The sequence below is a fragment of the Rattus norvegicus genome, chromosome 11 (assembly GCF_036323735.1).
Source record: "Rattus norvegicus strain BN/NHsdMcwi chromosome 11, GRCr8, whole genome shotgun sequence".
Lineage (NCBI taxonomy): Eukaryota > Metazoa > Chordata > Mammalia > Rodentia > Muridae > Rattus > Rattus norvegicus.
In genome coordinates, this window is record NC_086029.1 from 62098396 (window position 1) to 62125488 (window position 27093).

Here is a 27093-nt window from a genome sequence, read left to right on the forward strand (position 1 = left end):
CTAAGAAGGAGCGCCAGTCTAACTGCCAGAGGGCAGCATGGAGGAACTGAGTCCTCCCAAGGGGACGCTGCATGCCCCTTAGGAGCTTTTAGTGTTTATTTAAAAGCCTATTTAAAAGTTTATGCTTTTTACATTAGGAAATGTCAAGGAACAAGAAAGAATTTGTTGCATGTCTACATGATTCAAAGTTCTACCCTAGCCAGGAGTCACAGGATTGAAGCCAAGTTCAGGACGGCATAACAGAAGAAAACAGCACTAAATGCATTGCACTCTTTGGCTATCGTAGACTGTAAGCCCATTAGTAAATTATATTTAAGTTTTTATAAATTTACATTTAATAAAATATATGCTCTTTATTATTAAAATTTAAAAGAACCCTGCATAAAACTACAATGAACTGCAGGCTTGAGTTAAAATTATGCTTCTGATATTAAATAGTAAAATAGTTACTTTGCAAACATTATAATTTGTTGTAATTAATTTCCTGGGTTTAAGGGAAGTCTGTACGATCTGTCTTCTGAGTCACCTGAAGCATGGGTGATAATGTATCACACCTCAAGCCCTTATGCAAATACACTCCCCTTGCATTTTTCTTGTTATGACATTATGAAAGCACGTGTAAAATGCCATTTGATAACAGCATGCAAATTATTGTAATGCATATGATGACCTTTTAAATGCATTTTATAGATATTATATCTTACTCTGCTATTTACTTAAGCAAATCTGGGGTCTACAGACAGGCTCTCAGCAATTATATAACTTTCATAGTAATTTTATAGCAAGAAAGCAAGGAACATGACAGCAGGCTTGGTATAAATAAAACAAGAGAAACTTACTGCGGTTGTTATAAACAGTTACACACCTAAGAAATAGGCACCCGAAGGACCCGATAACTGCCTTCTGTATTCCTGAGGGCACTGACTCACCTTCGGGGAGCCCGTGGGGCTGCCACAGGGAGAGCGCACGATGCCTTTCTGAATGAGGTCCAGGCGGGGAGGCACTGGTGGCAGGCTGAGGTGGGGGATCTGGAGAGGGTCTGGCTGAGGCTTTCTTCTCTGGGCAAGGGGTGAGGATCCTGGCGATGTGACTGGCGAGTTCTGCCTGTCTGTGCACTAGGAGAAAAGCAGAGAGGATATTGGGCATCTGTTTGTGAAGGGGAGAACATCCTGCCTTTCTGAGGAGGACAGTGACGGGAGGCTGAGTAACAAATCTGGAAAGTTTTCCCTCACACTTTGTAGGAAGTGCTTTAGAGAAAAGCACGTTAGAACGCCACAGAACCCAAAGTAGGCTTTCTTCCCAGAATGGGTCTAGCCTCTGAGGAGACCAGAAACACTCCCTGCAGCAGTACACATCCTGCTGAGGTACCTAAAAAAACTATTTGTAAATACAAGTTTTATTCTATACACTGTGCATCCCATGCTGCTCATGGAATACTAGGAAATGAATTCAGCCTTAAAATAAGGAGACATGCAAAACACACATTTTAACCAAGTATATTTTCCATATGGAAAAGAAATCCTCGAGCTAAATGGTTTTTGTTAAAAGCGGCTATGTGAATCTCAGAAGGTTTGTACAAGTATTCCAACAATTAAGATTCTATGCTGCCTCACGGTCTTCATCCTCTCTGGGAGTCACTGTTCAAGCTATACTTAGGAGCTGGAGAATTACATTCCCCTTGCAAAGCACTTTACAAAATCAACTGAGGGACCACTCGGTAAGCATCCGAAAATATGACACCATTACGTGCAAGAGTTGTCCTGTGTTCCTCTTACATACAGCAGCGTTATTCACGGCAGCCAAGATATGGAGTCACTGCGTCTACCGACGGATAAGAATGTGCAACATTACTCAGGGATGTCTGTGGTGACATGCATAGAAGGTCCCATGAGCTAAGGCAGATTGTAAAAGGCAGAAGCTGTGCGCTCTATGTGCAAAGTTTAGAAGTATGCACATTGGCAAGCTCTTTGTAATTGATGTTTTCCTGGACATGGTGCCAATTTCCACACAGCTTTTCAATTTATTTTACTTGTTAGCTCTCTAATATAAACAATATACTTTTACTACATAAGCATTGAATTAATTCCTATAAACTGTGATCAATGCTTGTTACTTACCAAAAATGCAGTTTTGTGTCTGCTCTATACTGGTTAGCACTATACCAAGAGCATTTAACCACTATTAAATACCATCTCAGAACATGGTTCTGAAGATGCTTTCGATAGATACACTGGCGAATAGTAACCATTCCCCTGCTGTGAGGACTTGTACTGAGCTCACCGCTTGCTATTACAAAGTAGCTTGAACATTAGACTTTTAAAGAAAAGATCCTACAGCTTTTCCAACACAGAAGAAGTGACAGAAGAACTTACTGAGAAAGTAACTATTATGTGTGGCATTAATACACAGAATTTATGAATCAATATCTAAACCACTCACACTGGGGAGAATGGGCCATTCTTTTGAGTTAAGGGAAATGAGTAACAGACCATTTGTTTATCTGGATTCCAGGTCTGTGTCACCTTTAGCACTCTCAGAACTTTGGGATAACCCATCCTTTTTGTTTAGGAGATTCTACAAGCCTCGATTTCTGTGTCCAGGATTACCTCATCTGCATGTGACTAACCGCAGCTCCCAAATTCACATCTTGCAGCTGGGGCTTAGGGACCCTAGAAATGTCAGGGCACATGGAGCGTTTCATGAGTGTACACCTACCAATCTCCCCCTATTCACTGCTTTAGCTACTCTTTATTTCCCTGACAAAATTCGCAATGTGTTTTATTACTTAACATACAATGCTAGTGACCATCATACAAACTGTAGGATCCACATCTGTGACTTTAACAGAAAACCTTCACGCAACAAGTCGAAGAAGCAAAGCATTTAAGCTACACTGCTCTTGCTCGGCAATGCTAATAATCAGGGGCCTCATCCTCTGGAGTCACTTTCATTTCATCCACACCTTTAAAGAATGACTTTAGAAGAACCTTTAATAAGATCCATTATTATGGAAATGGCAAGGCATCTGCTAAGGAGCTTCAAGTCTAGGCAGGTTATTATAAAAATGGGGCAGGAGAAAAGCTCCCAATAACTAATGAGAGTTCTAACAATACAGAGATAATCAAAGTCGCCTTATGATACTTCTAGCAAGATCTCTACTTAATGAATTTCATATTTGAACAAGGGAGATGCTTGTATTATAATAAGCACATTGAGAACGAGTCAGAGAGTCAATATTTTTCTCTAAATGCCTGAGGATTAATGAATAGAGGTAATTTTTTAACCACATAAAATAGAATAAAATATTTTAAGTATATTCTCTTTGCTTCCAACTATTATCTTGGTCTTCATTTATTGTATTAATTTGTGAGCATAACGAAATGAAAAGTATTTAAAGTAGCTTGTAATAGTATCATTCAGAAGTTGTGCACAATAACAATGTTTAGTTCACACTCTAACATTCCCACATGGTTTATAGTTAGACACAGACAGTTAATGTTCTCTATTTTGGGCTATCTCTAGCACTGTCCCATTAAAGCAATAAGCAAAAGGTTCTATGAAGCACAGTGTAAAACCAATACAGTCTCTTTCTCCACAGTCAAGCTCCCAGGAGCCTCAGCCTGGAAGCATTTGAAAGAAACTCAAATTGAGACACTGGGAACAAACTCAAAATGAAATGTCTGGTAAGCATTTCTTGAACTTCTCTAGGAGAAGAGGGTGCATCCTGCTGCCTCACTAAGAGATAGTTCAGTGTGGAGAGGTGAGCTGGCTTCTGAGATACCGTTCTACTGCTATCTTAAAATGCCACGAGCTTACATAAGAAGGGATTTAATTTGGGATTCATGATTGCAGAGGGTTAGAGTCCATGACTATCATGTCAAGCAGGCAGGCAGACAGGTGGGCAGACAGACAGACAGGCGGTAGGCAGTAGGCAGGCAGATGAGGGGGAGATAGACAGACAATGGTGATGATGCAGGCTTTTGAATCCTCAAAGCTCACCCCCAGTGACACACCTTCTGTCTGAACCGAGGAAGATCACACTTGTTAATACTTCCCAAACTGTCCCACTAACGGAGGACTGAGCATGTACGCATACATACTTATAGGGACCGTCCTTATTCAAACTGACAGTATTCATGTTCCACTGTGGCTTGTGGAGCTTTTTAGATGCCACAGATTAGAGACAGTAAAAAGGATGAGTTGGCTGTAAACGCACACATGGAGACACAGTTGTGGGACTGCGTGACTGTACACTACAGTCTGGCAGGGAAGTAAACAACAAAGTTGCCAGAAGGGCTACTCTGCAGTAATACAGAGCGTGTCACATGTGGCTCTAACCCCAGGGGCACATCTCTATTAAAGTAATAAACTCTGCTAAGCACTCAATGTGACACTGACTAGCCTTGCAGGGCCTCTGGTAGGAGGGTCACCAGTTCCTGGCCTGTGACTAGCCGCTTTAATCTTTAAATTTCTTTGAAGTTTTACATTTTACCTTAAACACTTCTGTGAATTTTACAACCTGATGTGAGCATATGTATGATTTTAATTTAAATTTGCATCCCCTCTCTCTTCCCGCAACACATCCTTAAATCCTGTTGCAAAATGTGACTTTCTAGAAATAAGTTGTGTTGTTGAGTTTCGTGGCTTCATGTGCCCTTTGGCTCACTCAGCTGCATAAGCAATTTTGAGAAGGCAGGGAAGGGTGACACATGATTCAGAAATAGTTCCACAGAGAGGGCTGAGGAGCGAGAACACTCTGGGAATTAAAGGAACAAATTTCAGCCAGTGGGCACATGCTGTCACAGGAAACCTCTATTTCTCCTCACATCAGGCAGAACAAAGAACAAACAACTGCTACTTGGAGACTGCAGTTCTCCTCCCTAATGTAAAGAATTTCTAATTTTAAAAATTTACCTCCAATACAGAAAATAACTATACCATAAGCTTATCTAAATTACTCAACACTTAAGAAGAGTATTTAGCCTGACATCTTGACAGCTTTGCATTTTCTGTGTGGTTTAAAATGTGGAACATGTCTTAGTAATGAATTATTTTGATGCAATCTTGTACTGAAGAAACCATGCAGGATTATCATGTAGGTAATGAGATACTACAGAATACAGCCAATTTCTTGCTAAATCAATATAATTTCACCTTAAAAAACAAGAAGTAGTAATATCTAACAAAACTCCTGGACAAATCAAGATAATAATATTTAGTTCTCAGAAGGACAGCAATGTTCTAAGGAGTTTAAACTTACACTATATAAAAAATAATGGAACAACCGGTGCTTGGCTTCAGCACCGTTCTGCAGTCTTTTCTCGTTCTAACCCATGTAACCTGCTCCTTAACGAGCGCATATGTCAGAGGGAGGATGAGGTCGCAAGGCGCACAGACACAAAGCACAAACCAGAATGAGACGTGGCACTGGGACTCAGTGTGCCTCAGAGAGGCACAGTTAAGAACAGTGTCAGCAGGTCACTGTGCACTAAACAGTGCTCAAGGTCTATCATGTGCTTATGAACATCGGGTGTCCCCGCAAATGAAAGGGAGAGACAGACTTGGCCCCCAGGAAGCTGATATTCTGCCAGCCCGGGTAGACGCGAGGCTGAGTGTAAGAGTTCAAATGCCTGCTTTTTTTCCTATGCTATATATTCATATAACTTTGGAGTGACACTCAGAATGCTTGCCAGGTCACCTATAATAACACACATCACGTGATGGACCTTAATGTAATAAAAGCTGGGTCACCTATAATAACACACATCACGTGATGGACCTTAATGTAATAAAAGCTGGGTTTTTGTTGTTTCAGTTTTGCTTTGTTTGGTTTTGTTTTTTAGAAAATACAATGCATAATGCATCAGAACGAATTCAGGTTCATTTACAAGTTGTGCCCATCAATTGCTGTATTTTTTTTTTTCAATTGCTGTATTTTACATGTAACTTACTCTTTTCTCAGTTACTTTATAAGTTTGGTGGGTAATGTATTCCATCTAAGACCTTTGATCTCAAATGGAGGAAACAAAGGCATGGAGCTGGAGAAATCCTATCTCAACAGGTGATATTAATTGTTTAAATTGATTTAATTGATTTGAACTGTTTTAATTATCAAAATGTAAGTGGTTATAAGTTTGGTGGTATTAATGACATTACTAATCCTCTGGGATAGAGAGCCTCAATGGCAGGAGAAGGGTGTAGGACAGAGAGGCATGGCCACCATGTGAGGGAGCAGGGACAATGTGGCCCAGACCGTGGCCCAGTTGGTCATCCCTCTCGGTCCAGAGCAGCCGAGATAGAATATAAAGCTTAGTGAGTAATAACTCCGGATTATTGGTGGAAGGCAGACTAACCAATGGAGGTTAGGCAGTGGCTTAGTTATTATGACATATTCAAATATAAAGGCTGTGAGTCTTTCATTTGGGTACATAAACCATTGATACAGGTAGTGAATCTGCCACTGGGATTTATTAAATATTAATTCTACAAATAAACTATTAAGAATTTGCTGGGGAGGGGGAGACAGGAGAGAGGCCCAGAGAGTCAGAAGAATGAATGGAAATATGCAGCTGTGTGGGGTGAGGGGAGGACTTCTAGAAAGTCCCAGAGACCTGGGATGTGACCGGTTCCTGGAACTCGCTGGGGATGCCCAACAGTGGGGAAATGGAACCTGAAGAGATCACCTCCAGTAGATAGGCAGTGTCCCCAGTAGTGGGATGGTGTCACCAATCTATGTCCAAAAATTTTGACACAGAATTGTTCCTGTCTAAGAGAAATGCAGGGACAAAAACTGAGCAGAGAAGAAGGAAAGGCCATCCAATGACCGGCCCAACTTGGTATCCATCCCATGGGTAGGCACCAAACCCTGACACTATCACTGATGCTATGTTTTACCTGCAGACAGGAGCCTAGCATGGCTATCCTCTGAGAGGTTCAGCAGCAGCTGAGTGAGACAGATGCAGATACTTATGGCTAATCATTGGACTAAGGTTGGGGACCCCTGTGGAAGAGTTAGGGGAAAGATTGAAGGAGCTGGAGGAGGCAGCAACCTCATAGGATGACAAATAGTATCAACTAGCCTGGACCCTCAGGAGCTCCCAGAGACTAAGCCATCAACCATGGATGTCTGTGGCCCCCAGCACATATGTAGCAGAGGACTGCCCTGTCTGGCCTCACTGGGAGAGGATGTGCCTAACCCTGTAGAGACTTGATGCCCCAGGGAAGGGGGATTCAGGTGTGTGGGGGAGAGTAGCACCCTCTTAAAGGCAAAGGGGAGGGGGATTTGGGTGAAGAATTCTTGGAGGAACCCAGAAGGGGGACAATATTTGGAATGTAAATAAATAAAACAATTAAAAGAAGAATTTGCTGATACTTTTTCCAATATTAAAAAGTCAGCTGACTAGCATTATGGGTATCTTATTTTCCCTGTGATGACAGAGAAAGCTCCGACTTTCTAACCCACCACCTATACTGATTCCTGGGGCTCACAGAGAACCAATTGCTTGAGAAATCCAACAACTCAGAAATTTGGATAACCATACAGATTTGAGAAAAATCTTAAATCACTTTTGAGTGCAATCATAAAATGCCTTCTATCTATAAGGGCATCCATCCAACTCAGTTACGTGCAACTTCTAAATACTAGAAGTAGGAAATCTCCATGGTAACAGGAAAATACAATCGGCTCAGTTTTCTATGTAATAATGGAAGGATTATTAATTTAAGGAAGGCAAAAAGCTTGTGATAGGCAAAAACAACTGTACGTACCATATGGTCATCAACCAATTTATGAAAGGAGATAGAAGAGAGAGAGAGAGAGAGAGAGAGAGAGAGAGAGAGAGAGAGAGCGAGCACAATGGAAGTGGAAGATTAAAACACTGAATCTTCCTGCTGATCCGAGATGGACAGTCACTCTTGATTTGGGAAAGCAAGACTAAAAGTTAAAAAATAAAGGACAAGTCAATGATGCTTATAAAACAGGAAGAACATTCATGAAGAATGTCTTATGTCAAAGCTGGGAATCTTTGTTTATAACCTGTTTTCTAACTCATCACTAAATAAAACCTATTGAACCTTTTCTTTTTAAAATCAAGATGGAGAATTTTTTTTTTAAAAAGAGAGAGATTTGATCAGGTAACCACCCTCAGAAAGAATACACAAATGCATTTATTCATTTACTTTAAATAATTACTGAGTATGCCTTGGTGACAGAAACATTAGATGTGGCCTGGTTTTAGTAATACATAATCATTTGTAGTAAGTTTGCAAAAGAGCTATAACAAAACATAGAAACACAGCACAGAAACATGATTTTACAGAAATAGTTTTCCAATTATTCAGAAAGAATTTACGCTTGCATCCATTCCAAAATTAAGGATGCATTACAAGTGAAGTGGCAAAGGTTGGTGAAATACTACAAAAGCCATGATCTGCTTAACTGACTAGAGACATATTAGTAGACATAAGAGCCATTTAATTAAATCATGACATCAAATTAAAACTAAAGAACTGTAATTTCGTTTCTAAAATGTCTAACTGTTGTAAGGGTCACACAGACTTGAGGGACAGAAGCTAAGGATGCCAGAGAGCATTGTTCTCTTGGGGTTAAACAACAGAGAGGATTACCGTGAAAATCTCTCATTTTCCAAACAGACACCTCACAATGTCCCAGGGGGAACGCCTGTCCCTCATCTTGTACTCTGTTCTCAACTTGTGTTATTAGACTCCTGCGAGAAGTGGTCCAGCATCAACTTAACTGAGGTAAAGTAGGCTAGAACCACAGCTATTCACAACCTGATTCAGGACAGCTGTTTTTCTCCTTCTCCAAGTAGTAAGGTACACGAAGTTCTGGAGAGAATTAGTTTTGGAGCCACACCCAATCTCCATGTGGAACACTGAATTTAGTCAGGGGAAACAGAAATGCCTTCTTCCTAGCTAGAAAGTCATCTGAGCTGTTGTGTGTTTCTCAAATGCTTTCCTGCCATTTGAGATTACCCAGTCATTCAATAAACTCTCTTTAAGTGCACCCTGAAAGCTATACCTGAGCAACAAGCTTTCTGAAAGGGCCCGGGAAGGAATATTTTTAGGCTTAGCAGATCAAGAGATAGGAATCAAAGTGACTATGTAAGTGCTTCATTATCACCTCAACACATTTCACTTGATATGCAAATTGTTACTTCAAGGGGAAAAGTCCCATCAGTCAATAAAGGCAACGTGACAGCATTCACTCCTGTATTCTCACTGTCACTATGCAACTTCCTTCTCACGTAGGACATGAGACATAGCCAGACCGCCAGAACAGTGAGCTGGGATTCTGACGTCTTCTGGATGGGGGAGCATCATCTCTGTGTGCCAGTGTAGCTCCTTTTACATGGACAGAACTCAATGATCTGTACCAACTCAGACTGGGAAGTGTGTCAAAATCTGGGGCATTCTTAATTTCAATGAATACAGGCAATAAAATAAGCACTATTTTTGATCCCACTGACCTGACGTGTTAGCCTCTTAAACACGTGATCTCATTTGATCAGTTTAACTAATAATGTAGGAAACTGCTGTTGCTGCTTTATGAAAGGATGGTGAAAATGGGAGGAGGGCTAAGTAGTTTGCTTAAGAGAGTTCTGTTCTATCCTGTAACACAGCTGGTACACTACCCCTTCCTGAATGTTGGCTGGTTGGACACTCACACTGTCATTCTCTTTGAGCCTTCTTTCTTCCCTTACTCTTAGTAACTGAGGAGTAACAACTTTCTCTTGAGCCAAAGAGACCATACAATTAAACAGCCAAACAAAAGTCAACAACTGCTATCTCTGAAAGATGAAATAAACGGCAACCTATGAGTTATCTTATGGAACCTCTGTACCCCTAACAGAGAAGAGCCAACGTCCTTCCAGCTCACGGCTGAATCGAAGCAGAGTGACACTGGTGATGTCCACCTACCTGCACATGTAAGAACTTCTATGTAAAACGGAATGTCTGTGGTTAGCATGGAACTCTGGGACAGAGAAATTCCGAGAGGTTTCCTCAGCAATATTTGATGCAGCCTTGAATTAGCCATAGAAATGGCCTCCTCTGGACTCTGCACCTACCACTTCCCTACTATATAGCGACAGGCACACAGTGTGACATTCCTGAAGTGGCTGCCATCACCTGAGTGGCTTTGGGGAAAGCTTGCAGGCCAATCTGACTCCTGGAGGGATGGGTACTGTGGCTGTAGGAGCCAGGAGGGATGCTCCCACAGCAATCAATCCCACTTCTGAGTTTCATAGCATAAAACATCTCCATGTAATCTGGATTTCACGTGCATGTCTATACAAAGGGCAGTGTGAGATCTAGCCACCTATCCACCATTTCTGATGTCTAAATTATTCAACTGTCATGCTGATTCTTCTGTGAAGTAAGCACTGGGAGGCAGCAGCGTTTACTCTCGGTTCATAAGGTCAGTGTTCTAAGTTAACAAGCAAGCCTCGAATTATAGTACATTCACAAAGATGAATTTTATGTGATTTCTTATAAATAGAGGACCAGGATGTCGTTTCTGTTAAGAAAATAAATCTAGTGGACACTTCTATATTCAACAAAAATGGTAATCAAGTACAATCTCACCATTTTAAACTTCCTATCTTGAAGTTTTCTGCACATTTGAATCTCATTCTGGGATATTTAATTTTATACAAATGTTCTCATCTGACTCCCACAAGGTTTAAACAAATGATTCCCTTTCATCGAATATTTTATGAGCTGATCAATACTGCGTGTAGTATTTAAAATTATTATTTTTATTTTTGAGAATATATAATCACACAAACTCCTATTTCCTCCCTCCAAACCTTTCCATAATACTTCTCCTTGCCCTCTTCCAAGTTCAAAGTTCCAAGTTCATGGCCTCTTTCCTTACTAATTGTTCTCAAAAACACACCCACACACCCACACCCTTCTAAATATAACCTACTCGGTCTGTATATTTCGTGTATGCATGTTTTCAGGACTGAAGGTTAATTATTGACAAACTATTGGTGTGCTCTTCTCTGGGGAAGACTATTTCTCCCACTCTCTGCATTCCTTACAGTCTCTGGTTCTGTGTGTAGGGTTGAGGCCTCTTGGGCTTTCCCCACCACTTTTATTTACTGTTGTCCTTGTTCCACTCATCATGTTGGTGAGACTCCCTCCTTCTGAGATCGTTAGAAAGACAGAAAATCCATGGCCCTCTGGTTCTTCCAATCTGTTTGCCAACTTCCCACATAGTTCCCTAAGCCCTAGACACAGGAGTGTTTTGTGGATGTAAGGACTGGGACTGGGCTGTAGAGCTCTGCATTTTGCTTCATAGGGATTTCTGCAGTTGTCTTTATCAGCTGCAAAGAGAAATTTCCATGATGGGGAATGAGAACTACAATTTTTTAAAAAAGGGAATACGGTTTATATGTGAACCTCGGTTTTGAATCAACAGTGCTTTCTCAGTCATACAGACACACATGGAGTGCTGGAGCCTAACTGAGGAGTCACCTCGGAGCATGCAAGCTGCACTCTTGCACTCACGCTTACCTTGCGAACACTCGCCAGCCGGTTCATCATCAGAGACTCCTCTCGATCATCGTCATCATCCAAGTCGAGCATGGGGATGCTGAAAGGGTCGATGATGCTGCAGCACCTGGAGCCTTCGTCTCTGGGGTCAAAGGGATCCACGATGATAGGTTCGGTTCCTTTTATCTCACAGCGACAGAAGGGGCAGCCTTGGCCATCAGACTCCTAAAATGAAGAAAAGAGACCGACTGGCTCAAAATATCCAGAGTCTCACAGTTGGACATTTATAAAATGTTTCACAAGTTTGTGGATCGAGGATGGGGATATCTTGAAGAAGCAGTTGAGCAAAAATGGTTATAAGTCAACAAAATATTTTATGAGGCTTGGCATTAAATTTAACAAAAAGCAAGTGTCAAAAAAAAAAAGCTTGAACTTCTAAAGAAGCTTAGCTTAATTTTCACAAGTATTCATTTGTAATTCTAATCAACAAGGCTTTACAGTCCTCAGATACTGAAAAATGAATTATGTCCCTCTTCAAAACAACAATGCTAATTAAATATTCCACGAAAAGAACATCCTGGCAAAATTAAAAACAACGAGAGCAATAATAAAATAGCAATCAAAGCAACCTATTTGAAGTCTACTTTGGAAAGTTCTTGTGCATATTAACTGTGGGTAAATATTTCTGCTTAAATCCACGAGGATTTGTCAAGTCTTGGTTAACAAGGAATGAGTGTGGAAAATAAAATAGTACCGAGAAGTAACCATCTAGGCTGAAAGCATTATGGGCTACATCTTACGCTTGCCCTAAAAGGCTCAGCTATCAGTCTGCAGTGTCACCGTTGTTACTCGAGGCTTAGTGGAATGCAGTGAGGTGTACTTGGGTGTGGCAGTGAAGGTATTACTAGCACCCGGTCCTCTTCTATCTTTCTCTCCACTTTCTAGATGACAAGAGGTGAACGTCTTGGCTCCATCACACACTTTACCACCAGCATAGCCTGAAACCTCATGAGCCTCAAGCCAAAACTCATTCCTTAAGTTGATTTATCTCAGTTTCAATTCAACAGTGGGAAGCTGACTACTGCAGAGCCTGTCGTCTTGTCTTGCTCATGTGGAATCTAACACTGTAAAATATGAAGAATCTTTCTATCTGGATTTCAAAGCAGAGACCACAAAGGATTTGGTCAAATATTTGGGGGTGAGAAATGTGATTGTTAGAGGTTTTGTTCATCTTTCCAAATTCATGTCTCTAAGCTCTAATAGCTTTGAAAATTCCCCATTGAGAGCCGACAAAATGAGATGGTCTCTCACCCTTTCTTCTAGAAAGGGGAGTTAAAGACATTCGCTGCCCTGCCATTTTGGTATTATATTCACTTACTTTAGTATTACAGTGTAAAAAGTCAAAATTAAAAAAAAAAGTTTAAGGAAAAAAAAAAGGACAAATTAGCACGATTTTCGCAGACAAACATACAGAAACTATCCTATACTTAGCTCAGGACTACTGTACTATAGCCACTTGGCCTGTGGGAATTGAGTCACCCACTTTGAAAAATGTGGTTTCAGAGGCATTATAAAAAGTTCTCTGAACATCTCTGGACCATACCAGATGTTTACTTAGAAGCAGATTCTATTGGTCTATATTGTTTCCTTTAACTTCTCTTGGGCTAACAGACTAAATACCTTATTCACAATGTATATTACCAAAAAGAAAAATTAGCATCGAATTGCTTTGTGATAAGAAACTGTAATATCCCCATATCCATATGCTTCTACAAAATTTTTAGGACTTGAAATTGAACACTCATAAGTACATATGATTTTGAAGAGGGGGGGGAGGGAGTGAGGGAGGGAGGGAGGGAGGGAGGGAGAGAGAGAGAGAGAGAGAGAGAGAGAGAGAGAGAGAGAGAAAACCGTGAGCACACATACCAGCCATGTTCAGAACTGATGGCAATAAAAGTTTTGTAACTCATAATTTCACCCAGGATAAAAAAACAAGACTGAAATCTTCCACTTTCGGTAAGGTAATCTCCTTACTTTGATCTTTTAACACAAAGAAATTTTAAAGAAATCTAAACCTTCCTAGTTGGATTTTACAAAAAGAACTGGATGAAATCTCGCTACTGTAAAGGTTAAAGTCTGTCCTGTGTGTCTGTATTGCTGTTTCTGTATAGATTATACATTAAATCCAATCATTCAAAAAAGGTAGCTCTTCATGTATACACTGAAAAGGAACTCATGTTCTCTATAACAAGGTGGAAAGTAGAAATCTGGGGCCTATGTGGACTTTCATTCATAAGACAATTTAAACATTGCTGTAGCAAATTAATTAAGACAGAGTATAATGTTTACATGCATTCACGGCCCACCTTGGACAACAATTACATCATGCCTAGTCTGTTTCCTCTGTGGCTTCATGTCTTTCACTTGTCTATGATTTTGAAGCACATTGGATAAATTCATACACATATATTTCAGTATGGATACCGAAACACAAGTCACTTAGAGAGGTAGTGCAACTATTGTAACTAAAACTAACTCAAATCGAATCATAAAGCCATAACATCGGTTAGTACAGTGACTGGAAGATGTGATACTTACTATGTCTCACTCTTGGGCCTATCGATCCTGCCGCTCTAACCCAGGACTGTTTGGATTTACACTACCTCCTTCATCCTAAGATTGACTGACTTTTCCTTACAGAGAGGAGGGGTGACAGGCAACAGCAGACAGATAACACGAGGCAGCCTGGGCATGGTTCTTCTAAACCAGGACGTAACTTCTTTCTCCAAGCTTTTTACCTGGCCATGGAAGTGACCTTGCTTCTTAGACCTAACAGGCACATTTTGTGGCTGTGAAATGTAAACAGCTACACTGACTGTCCAGTTTGATTGGCCAATGGCTCCACTGACTGCACTTCTTCCTCTAGTGTGACTTGGCCCATCTCTCTTTGGCTTTAATTTAACTACTGTCATATGCAAATGAGACAGATCCATAAATTTTAAAATGCTACTTTGGTTCCTCTGCCCTAGTTTCTGTCATATGGTTGATTGAATACAGATGAAGAATGTCTAGAATAGACATATAACTCATCAGGATTGTGCATCGATAATTAAAATAATGTTCCTGTCAACATACACTTAAGTCAAGATCAAAGAACATATGTTACTGGAGAAGAAAGAACAATAAATAATCTTGTACTTAGTCCTTAAGATGCTCACAACTTGTGAATGAGAAGAGGAAGCATTAAGATTCCTTCTATTCTAATTGACTCAGTGGCTTTCACTTCCCAAAAGAGGAAATACTTCAAAATTTAAGGTGAGAGAAATTACCAGTGAAAAACTACAGCTACCTAAATATTGCCTACATAATATACCAGATTGTTCAGATTTATATACCATCATTAACACTCGGAATTAATATACATAAAGATAACTTTAGGTAACTTCAATGAATTTCCAATGATAGAGAATAACAGAAAAAAATAAGGAAGAAAATAAATCTCTTTACTATAAACAGTCTTAAGAAGGCAAGTGAACACGGCACGTAGAAACTTTTACCAAAATCACCATATTGCATATATACACACACAACGCTCTAAACATTTTGTCTTAAACATCTTAAGATAAGGATGACACGTGTAATTTATTTGTTTTCAAAGTTATTAGTGGAACACTTCGATTAACAGCCAATCACTTTCTTTATAGAGTGCGATATATGTGGTGTATCTGTGTGTGTGTTCCCAGAGTTGGGTGCATGCTAGCCAGAGGTCCATGTTGGCTTTCATAACAGTAGCAAAATTACAGTTATGAAGTGGCAATGAAATAATTGTATGGTTGGGGGTCAGCACAACACGAGGAACTGTACTCAGGGGTCACAGCATTAGAGAGGTTGAGAACCACTCATCTAGAGTACCACTCATTGCCACTGAGCTTATGGTCAGCAGACATCTGACTTAGCACTATCAACTTTTAAACAAACAAAACCAGACAGACCCATGAGTTAACAGAGATGGCTCCAGAGTTAAAAACATTTGATGCTCTTGCAGAGAACCAGGGTTCAGTTTTTAGCACCCACATGGTGGTTCCTATCTGCTTGTAACTCTAGTTCTAGGGAACCCAATGTCCTCTGGCTTCCACAAGTGCAGCTGTGATACAAAGACAACACACAGGCAAACACATTCATACACATAAAGTAAAAATAAATCTTCAAATAGAATGACACACATTGGAGTGTTAGTGTTAACTGTTAACGTCTCCAAATTGTCCATTTATGTTCTAAACCAGATACACTGCGACACTGTGGGAATCCACATTAAGTCAGTGGACTCGGGCTCTAGCTTTTCTTCTCCAAGATTTTATTTCTGCTGCAGTGGGTGAGATGGTTCAGCAGGTAAAGACACTTTCCTTTAAGCCAGCAGATCTGGGACAGACAGTTTGATGCAGATTTAAGTGCCTCTGGTCTGTAATTCTAACACTTCTGACAAAATGGGAGGTGGAGACAGTAGACTGGCCAGGGAGCTCTCAGGTCTGCCAGACCGGGCATAAGTAAGAGAGACCATGCCTTAGCGAGGTGAAGGGCGAGATCAGCTTTTCCAAAGGTTCTTCTGAATTACACCCTCTCCTTCCATCTGCCCCTCCTCTCAGGTGTGTAATCTTCACGCCTGCTCCACTGCTGTACCTCAGAATGTCAGGGAAACATTTCTGGCCAAGACTCTAATCTTCTTCACTACCCATCCAGGGAAAGAGACGCCGCATTTTATTCCATCACACTAACTCAAAAGAGGTACAGTAGAAGTCAAAGAGAGAACTATCCATTGAAACAATCTTAAAGGCAAATAGTACTTTGGTTGTTAAAAAGTGTCAATAAGGGTAGAAATGTGAATGTAAGTCAGAACACATCTGTTTCTTACGGAGACATAGCGGTGAGCACAATTTTTGCCTCACTCTGCAATGCTCTCTTTAATCATATGGTATTAATGCCACACTCACAGACGTGAGTGCATTCACTGTTTGCTAACTTAGCATTTCGGGCACTGAATAGTCTTTCCTTCAAAAGTGTCTGAAGAAAAATCTAGGGGAAAAAAAAATCACAGAACTTCATTTTTGCGTTTAATAAAATTAAAGTTGTTGGCAGGAATTCACAATAGAGTTGCCTGGCACTGACATTTTTTATGTGGGACAATTAAACTCAGTTTGCTGTCTGTGTCGTTTGAAAGCGCAGAAGTCAGTCAGCAGATTGTTTTGGTTGGTTGTTTTTGGTTTTTAAAAAGAGAATCACAGCTCCTTACCTTACACTGTACATGCTGATGCTTCTGCATTACAGCATCATTTTACAGACTGTGGGGAACACAAGATGGTGCACTCAGGGCTGTGCACGTACATGTTTTCTCAGACTCGCACTGACATGGGAAAGTGAGAGGGCTGTCTGCAAGCTTTACTGATCAAGAGTGAAACAGAGAAGCTGTACCCAGGACAGCCCAGCTTCGAATGTTCCAGAAAGCTTATTATTTAACTTATTTCGTATTCTCTGCAAACTCTTCCATGGTTATTCAATTTATTAAATAACACAGATGTTTCAGAAAATGAAAAAAAAAATCTGACACCTCTTTGGAGGCATGACTAATAGGCCATTATGACAGCAATTAAAGAGCACCCACTGACAGCCTGTAACAGCTACCACTACTGTGCCTTTCTTAGGTTTGCTGTTAATTACATCAAATTTAAGTCTCTAATGAATTGGAGTTAAACTAAAATAGGGCATCAAATGAAAGACAATTTTAGTGAAGAACGACTTGCTAAAAATGCACCTTCTTGAACACATAATTTGCAGTCCAGGTTCCCTGTTCCCTGCTGGACTCCGATGGATACATCCTAACTTCTTGGGAGGCATGCATTTCCCTAAAATCGTTTTCATATCAGTACAACCAACAAAGAACTGTAAATAAGAGGAAACGGTTTAATGTCCGTAATTAAACCTGCAGGAGAAGCTGATACTCATTTCAGGTAATTATTGGTAGAAATCCCATCTATAAAACTTCCAGCAGTGAGTTTAAAGTAGAAACTAAGTCTGAACTTGTTTTTTGCTCAGAGACTGCTATAGAGACACGAGCTGCTCAAGAGATACTCCTTAAAATAAAAGTCAAAGAAACAGGCTTGACTTCATGAGGAGCAAATATTTAAGTGTCCAGGTTTGTTTCTGTTAAAGGGTATTGTTCTTGACAAACCACAACGATAGATTTTTGCTGTGAGTGGTTTATCTTTAAAGTTTAACTTTTTTATAAGGCTGTAACAGTGGACAATCCCATGAAGTAAAACTAATAGCTTTAAAGAAAAAAAAGGAAAAAAAAATGAGCCTGTACTGTATCATTTTGGAACACAGGCAAAGCAAAAAGACAGAGACATCTGTTACGACCTGCCCTTCAGCTCGGAGCTCCAACACTCAGAGATTTTCCAGTAAATCTGTAACTTTAGATTCAAGACAATAAATGACAGAATGAAAGAAATGTTCTATAGCTGTGTTCTGCTCACGCACAATCAGTTAGATCCAGGGAGGCTCCCAACAGGGTTGTTACTGAATGGTTTTCCACTGTTTTAACTGAATTAAATTTGTAACACTTGTTCTTAATAAGGTTAACTTTTTAAATAACATGTCTAAAGGATCACACCATATTGCTGCTCATGTACTAACTGGAAAGCTTTGCACACAGATATCCTCATTAGTTGGGCATCTCGAGTGACACCTATTTTTGGATGTAGGAATGTTCCTTACCCAAGTGTAGACAGGTCTACTAATTATTGAGTTTTTTCGCTAGGGAAACATTATAAAGACAAGTGATTTCAGATTGCCACTTTAGAAATTTCAAGCCTTGTCTAAATGACGAGTTAGTTAGGAATGGGGAAAATGTGCATCCGACATCACTGCAAATATTCCTTTAAGAACAGAGTAAGGAGAAGCCAGGTCTTGTGGCCATCGGTGACAGAGGTTCAGCTAGCACCAGAGGTAAATAATGGGGGTCAATGTCCACAGCACAGAACAATAGATCTGTGGCTACAGGTTTTAAGGTTCACTCTCAGGGAAAGAGGAGGCCATGGTCTTTGAAAGGTAATGTGTTCTCATGAAGAACTGTCTAGCGAAGCACTCCATGGCGCTTTCCTTTGAAGATTTACAGCACTGTCCAGTTAGACCAATTTCATGTCTTCCCTCCCCCAGCTCCCCCTCCCCACTTTCCTCCATAACATCTGACCTGAATATTACAAACCGACTAATTTTCATGTACCCGTACTACGTGAATAGGCAAAGGGATCCCTGCATCAGAAATCCATATTCTAGACCACAAATGGGTATACACAGAAATGTTTACAATATAATCAGGAAGTACTTATAGAGAGGAATTCAAATTGAACCAGAACATTTTGTGAGAAGATATCAAAATTTTGCCATTTTTTTTGTCTATATGCAAAATCTGTTCATCAGTTTAGGATAACAGTACTGGTTAGTGGTGTAAATATAATTAAATGGGACTCTCATTTCACGAACACCTTTGAAGTAGTTACTTTTTAAAACTGTACTTAATGTTATTAATTTATTATTTGTTATATAACTACTACTTTCCTCCTGTTTGCAGTGTTTGATCATGTATGTACTTCCTCAATTTCTAACAGTAAAACTGAGAAGTAGTTAAGCATTAAAAGGGGAAACGGTGAAGGCTAATAATTTATGACACTATTGGACAGCTCCACATGTAAGGTCTCTAACATCAATATGAAAATGTATGCAAGGCATCTGGGAACTGATTATCCGCTAGAAAGAGGAAGTGTGCACAAGGCCGTGCTGATGTGAGGGCAGAGCATCAAAAATAGAGGGGGAAGAAGCTGGAACTAATCCCATGCCCTTCAACACACAGACTGAAAAAAGCTTTACAAAAAGCTGAAAAACGTGATAAGCAGTCCTTCACAAAGTATACAGAATTAACACACTTTTTCTTGTTTTACACTCAGGCATACATTTTAAAACCCACCCTGGGCTACAGTGCTATTGGCATTTGTAAAGTGCATTAAACGCTAGCTTTCATTCCAGTCAAACAAATATAACTACATTCACCCACCAACCTCTCTGATATTAAGCACACACAGCGCTAGATCAAACATGCGAACTCCCAGAATGCATAACAAGGCTCTATTGTGGATTTAGGCCCCAGGTGTGCACCAGCCTAAATTCATGCAGGAATGCAGAAGAACCATATCGCTAGACTGAGGAAGGGATTCGACTTGGCTTCTTCTCAGTTCGGCACTCACCCTGTGATCCTGAATGGGTGCCAGGTGAAGCAGACGCCTTCACAGGCAGTCAGCGGAGGTAAAAGGTCAACCACACTTTGTGCCCTAAGGTGCAGAACAATCTGACATTTGCGGGCAAATCAAAATTTATGGAAGTCGTCTTCAGGAAGGCCTTGCTAAGTTTACAGAATGGTGGCCTTTACCAGAAACAGCAGGGTGGGTGCCCACCTGCTGGGAATAACTCTCCCTGATGTCACACCAAGTCCTTCCTTCTTCCAGCACCTCCCAGGAACTGTGCAGATTCATCATTGAAACGAATGGGTTGCAAGAAATGCAGGCAAGGACACCAAGAAAACGTAGGAAACATAAACTGAAAGCATGCTGGAGAAGAACAGCCATAGAGATGCTGGGCAGGTTGCCTGGGTGACAATGATGCCTGCCCTTGAGCTCGCAGAGAAGCATGGAAACCTAAATCAGCTAGCCTCCTCATCTCCCTGTTTTTAAAGTCTCTTCAGACAGTGACTGAAATTGTGGAAGTCATCACATCTTTTCACCAATCTGTGTGTTCAACAGGTACCATCATCTTTGACACAGCTCTTTTCATCCCCCCCCACACCCCCTACATTTCTCTTATATCAGAAGGATCAGAAGGTCAGGGTTAGAAAGTGAAAGCCAATGGATGAGAGGACTAAGGTTTAAAAATTAAATGTTTGGATTCCCAAATTTCACCAACATATGCTAGTTTTAACAGGGCTACATTAAAGAGCAAATTGCAAGATGGCTCTATCAAAATAGTCTCTCAGATAGTTAAACTAGAATTGGGCCAAAATGCGCAATTTAAATCCCCAACTTCTCTAACAGTTAAACCACAACAAAAAGAGTCACTGGGGGAAAACAGCTTTTTCATGGCCTTACTCTCAAACATTGACTCATTTTGTATTTAGTGACTGACAACCCACGGACTGGAAGGAAGTTAGAAGTTAGTCTTTGACTAAGTTTTTCAAAATTGGAAATTGTTTGGGTAGAAACTGCTTCAAAGACATGTTTCTCTGATTCCCCTGTTTTGGTCTCATTAAAGCAACCATAAACATGTGTGAGACATGAACCATGGATCAGGAGAAAAGGAATTTGATGGACAGCAACAGCATACGATGTATCTGCTGTGGTTCAATGTGCTTCAAAACCTTCCCAGAGCATGACCTGAGTGGACTGAATGGGCTCACCTGGTAAAGTGCTATCAGTTTGTCACCATGACATTGACAACAAGGCACACGCAGAACCACTTATAATCAACAGGAACTTAAGCTACACACGTGAAAGAAACGAACTACAAAACATAGCAAAACTATCAATTTTTATGCATTCAACATGGTACGGCTTTTTTAATATAAATTACTGTCTTATATACAACAGTTCTGAGTATTACTTCCTGGGTGACTGAGATGTAGAGAGCTGAGAGGGGAAGTGTGAGGGGGATCAAGGCGCACTGCTGCAGAGAACTCCGCAGTACCTGCCACGCGGTAAGGCACGAAGTGCACATGAGATGCCCGCAAGGCTCGATCTTGACATCTTTGTCATTCTCTGCACAGATCTTGCACAGCTGAAAAGTGGAGCCCATTTCACAATACAGTTCATATTGCTCCTGGAACACAGGGAAGAAGGGCCGACGATTAATGGTTTTCTAGCATGAAGTGTTCATATCGAATCTCCTCAAATACAATGACTTACGGTAAATATCCCACACATGAACCTGTCAAAATTATGTTACCATTTAAGGACACATTTTACATTGATATTCACAATTTGATCTACAAAATCAATTTCTACTACATTTGAGCTCTTGGCTTTAATTTTATATTAAGTTTTTTTTTTAATGCTCTAGATTATTTGACGTTTTACGCTATTGCTTGAAGAAAGGACTGGCTTTAACAGGCACAGACAACTTCAGTGTTAGGAGGGCAATATAAAGGACTTGGTCTTTTCTTTTTTCTTTCTTTTCTTTTCTTCCTACACTGTCAAATTGAGCAAGTGTTATCTTGGGTATCTTTAGGAAACTGACGACGTCAAACTGAAATCATGTTTTAGTGAAGTAAATGCATATGAACATCAATGAATAAGTAGAATTCATGAGTGTCGATTCTTACTGTGTGATTACTAAAACACTGGAATGTTCTATTTGTGCGTACATATACACACATACAGATGCATGCAAGCATAGAACTCTCGTCCACTGTGATATCTGCCTGATATTTAGTAAGCTAAATAAAGACAAGGAAATGAAAGAAAGCAGAAAAGAATTATTACCAAATAATCCACAACAAGTTATGAATGGTTGAGCACCCTGTACTTGTACTGAGACGTGCCCAGGCTGGTCTGCGATTACAGCATGCCCAAGTCACAAGCAGGGGGACCTTAGTGCATTCTCAGGAGTAAGACTATTTTATGTGAAACCGAGGACATCACACTATTCTGGGAGACTTATGTATACTTTCATTGATTTATTTTTGTAGCACTGGGGTTCAAACTAAAAAGTTCAGATATGTTAGGAAGGTGTTTTGCCTAATGAAGTCAGGCCCAGCCAGTTTCGTTTTTAGAAAGTAGATTCGGAATAAGGAATGATCTCTTTATACATATTAGACAACACACTATAAAACTGCTATACAATGCAAAGAATGGCAGTCATATGAAATTTTAAATTGCTGGGTGTCTCTCATACGTCATCATATCAAGACTGGACACTGAAACCAATAAACATTTTCCTACCACCTTTGACCTTTACTGTTTGTCAATGTATGAACATATTTAAAATGTGAGATACTATAAAAATAGACTTAGCAAAACAGTGTTCAAGTACCCCCTTCATGCTCACTTCGATTCCTCAGGAATTCCTGTTACAGTTTCTAGTTTGGCATGTCTGTGAATGTGCACTCATACATTCATATCTGGCAGCTTGTATTTAAAAAGTGAACTTATACAATGTAAGTTTTAGAGCTGATATGCTGTACACGTCAGTTCTGAATCAACAGAGATTTGTATGGGACAAGATGGGTAAGTTCCCAGTGAGTGCACATGGCTCCCGCTCTTCAGCTGGTCACCACACAAGCACCGTGAGCGGCTTAGATGACTCAACCCACTACTGAACAGTTTAGTATTGGAATCTGTTGTTTTGTGGAAACCGACACAGTGACTGTATCACTGTGTGCTGATCATCTCTGCACAGGAAAGAAACACATGTCGTGTTCACTACCAAACACACGACCAAAACAAGGTTCATTTACATTTTTGCCTTTACTGAGAATTATGTAAAGAGTTCTCCCTCAGGACCCAGGTGTTCCTCCAGTAGGCATTTGACTCTAAAAACCTTCACACGAAACTGATCGTTTATCCTTTCTGGTTTTAATCCAGTTCTGTCCTTATATCTGTGAATCTGCATACTGATTTGTCTCTCTCTCTCTCTCTCTCTCTCTCTCTCTCTCTCTCTCTCTCTCTCTCTCTCTCTTCTCTCTCTCTTTCTCTCTCTCTCTGTATATATATATATATATATATATATATCAATATTGTATTGCAAGCATTTATCACTAACAACAAGAAATTTATCGAGAAGAAATCATTAAATTTCTTTGTACTCTAAGAATTCCTGATGCTATCATCACATTAAACACTGGAGCATGCTTTGGAACACAATGTAGGTGAAGTTCAGATTTATTTCTGAGGTGGTAGAGATAGGTATTCATTATGTTTCCAGATATTATCCTTACCTGTGTAACTTTTATATGATCATGAGGTGTAGGTTCACATAATCCGGTTAAATCAGGGTTATAGCTTCGTCCATCTGGATAAAGGTAACTGAATTTAAACAGAAGCTTTATTATTTTAGTATATGAGGCTTCAGTGCATTCAGTCTAATCAGTCTTCTACATTTAAGCTCACGTTTTCATTTGTTCTTTTCCCATAAACCAATACCATATTCTTGCACCACTTTTCTCAATCGGAAATGTATAATATAAACTAATCTACTATATAATAATTTTCAGTTACAATTGGTTGTAATATACCCTCATAAAGTTAATAGCTAGTTTGGTAGTGGATTACATCCTATTCTAAACTGCTTACATCAATCTCTACTTGTAGCTTGTTTCATACTTTATTGGAAGCATCAAAACTGTCCCATATTTATGCCATGTTGAAAATCCCATGGACAGAGAGAACAGAATTAAGCCACAACTATGCCCTGAATAACGAAGCTCTCCCATGGTGTCCTTTCTCAGTCTCCCAGGCTCTCTCTCCTACCTTTTCCATTCCCGCTGATACACATATGTGCACAATGCCCAAATGTGCACCATGTAATACATGCACGTACACATCAGAAAAAATGGAAAATATGACAATTCCACACTTCACTGACTTCAATAGAGTCACACAGACAGGTTTGCAGATAAAGGTTTCATACTAAAAATCAAACGAGCTAAAGTTACAATAAGGAATCTATGTTCATAAGTATAGTGAAAATCAAATTTATTATCAAATGTCATTTTTAGTGAACCGTGATAGTAATGTTATTGTTAGCATAACTAGTTTAGTAAAAGTGATGGGAACCTACAGTTGACCTGTTGAACATTTCTCTATATCACAGAGCTTAACGAAAGTTTGAAAATATGTAATAGTGACCATTTTAATGAAAAAGTCTGCAAAATTTTATTGTTGATACAAAAATCATTTTTTTTAAATGAAGTGTCTACAAACAGTAGAGTAACCAATATTTGAAAATTATGCTAGACAGAGAGAAAACTGGAGTTCTAGAACAGAATATCTGCATACAGTAACAGACAGAGCAGTGAGCTTTCTTTGACTTAAGAAGGAAAAATCTAGTACTCAGCACAAAAGGTAGCCTCAATTTAGTTTTACACAAAATAACAGAAATGAATTACTCTGAAGTAGTAATAGTCTATACACATATTTTAAGAGCACTTTTGTGTTTCAGCAATGCTTTTTGATGCTGGAATGTGTCTGCTCCATATAATTATGGTCATAAAATTGAAGGTTAGGCATGAGTAATAGACTGAAGGGACGTCTATTGCTTGGTCTTAAGGTAAACCTCAAACTATGAGATCATTAGCCTTAGCATCTGTCCTGGGCCTAGACAGTCCCTAGTTTTCAAATTTGCAAACTGAAAGAATTGCTCATACTCACAAGCCTTCCCTGCTACCATCAATCAGGGCTTGGAACAGGGGCTTATTATGAGGTATGGTCTGTAGGATATTGCCGTCCCCAGTCACATAGCCAATGGCCCATTGTCCCAGCCGAGTGCAGCTTAACCGGAAAATGTAGCTACGAAACAGAATAAAAAGGTGTTCGTCAAACTCAAGGAGGCATGCCAACCGCTAAACAATTTGTTAATCTTTTTGACTTCTTGAGCAGAATCATTTAGAATTTCTGATAGAAATTTCTATCCCCTTCCACAATTTACCACTACTGTACCTCACTGTTATCAATCTGTGTAAGAAACACGGATAATAATTCTCATTCATTTAAGTATCTCCAGAGTTCTATTTAAAATAAATGAGGCTGGAAACTACCAAGAGATTTATTACCGCCAGCATAGAGATGTGTGGGGCTGCGGCTGCTATGATACAGCTGTGACATAAATCATCTTTGGAGAAGGATAAAATGAAGCAAATAGCTAAATAATTAATTTATCCACCACAGAAACTGAAACAGAAATCCAATATATTACTTTACCATTTAGGCATTAAAGTTTGGTCACAGACTTGTTTAATGTTTTCTTGCAAGCATTTCAGTGATTCATCTTTAAACAAATCCCAAAATAGCTGAACTCTATCAATTACAAAGCACACTTGATAAATTCATAGTTTCTACCCAACATGCCATTCAAATATTTTTCCATAGGCAGCCAACATAATTCAAACACCGGTCATTCAAATGAGTGATAAATCTCTCAAATTAATTTCCAATAAAAGGAGATACTGGCATGGCTTTGAATCTATCATCATTTATTTATTTCAGTACATTATTCCTCTTTATAGGATTGTATGCCACTCAATCTTGCAATCAATATATTAGTATCTGGATTGTACAATCTGTTGTTCATCAATCAGACCAAAAGTAAGTTATGTTGAGCCAACATTTAAGTTGTTACATGAATGCATACATCAGGGGGAAAAGCAAGAGAAGTTTCTCATATTTTAGTTATTGATAGAGTTCACTAAAAAAGTCATACACTGCTATAGTTTAGCATATAGGATGGTTTGTCGGTACATGTATTAACCTCGAATGGTAAACAGGACAATTACATTTCAATTAGTAAGAAAGTGAGGCTTTGAACAAGAAAAAGAGTCTGTTGAAAGAGCTCACAGAGCTGTGAGAAAGGGTAGTTTCAAATTAGTATAAACTGACTCCCCTAAGAGACCCTGATGATAAAGTATTGACCTATAAATTACTGATATTACTAATTAGAAAAAGAAAAATATTTCCACTTAAACCAGACAAATGGCTATATTATGAAAATTATTCTCAAATAATATAGATTTATGAATTATAATTTGGAAGATCACTTGTTACATTAAGAAATGTGAGAGGCTGGAGAAATAGCCCAGTGGTGAAGAACATTTGCTGTCCTTGCAGAGGACCTAGGTTTGGTTCTCAGCAACCACATTTGGTAAGTTTTACCCGCCCGGGAACTCAGTCCCAGAACATGCGATCCTCTCCCACCTCTAGGTGCACCTGCATGCACATGATGCTCATAAATAACACTCAGGACCTAAATCCTCCCAATAAAAAATCTTACTAAGAATGTGCACGATACTTTCAATTAAAGAATAAAACGTAGAAATCTCAGAGATTGTGGGTACTATGTATTTTAGAAAACAGATAGAATGTGATGGCAAAATGATGCACACAATTACAAAATTCATTTGTTACTGTTTTTAAAGTAATTGCCTATTTATGCACCTTGCATATTTGTGAAATTGTCAGGATTTAGTAAACATCTTTTCTTTTGCATTGTTTCATGATGGTGCTTCTAAAACCAGTCATTACGAAGGAGTTCAAGACCTCCACACAAAGTGTGCCATTAGTAACAGTCTGTGAGAGCCACAGATGGCAATGAAGAACGACTTATTCCTCTCAGCTAAGCTTCTGCTCGGTTTCATTTGCTCAACACTGTTTAAAGCATTTGCTGCTGACCGTCCTGTGGGTAGCTGGCCCCACCTCCCTTAGGAAGAAGTAAAGTCCCACTTGCAGCTGTAGCAGCCTGCTCTTCAAAATGGCATGATTAACATAA

General features: G+C 39.6%; 1 protein-coding gene across 6 annotated transcripts in view; it reads right to left on the minus strand.

Moving 5' to 3' along the window:
- Nucleotides 1-27093, minus strand: part of Cblb (Cbl proto-oncogene B) — a 167076-nt gene that overhangs the window by 39567 nt on the left and 100416 nt on the right. For all 6 annotated transcript variants that reach the window (XM_006248258.5, XM_063270261.1, XM_008768626.4 and 3 more), the window contains 5 exon segments: nt 24984-25121; nt 23552-23639; nt 21304-21435; nt 11542-11745; nt 930-1115 (listed from right to left, as the gene is read on the minus strand). In XM_006248258.5, coding sequence (XP_006248320.1) covers nt 930-1115; nt 11542-11745; nt 21304-21435; nt 23552-23639; nt 24984-25121 — 748 coding nt within the window.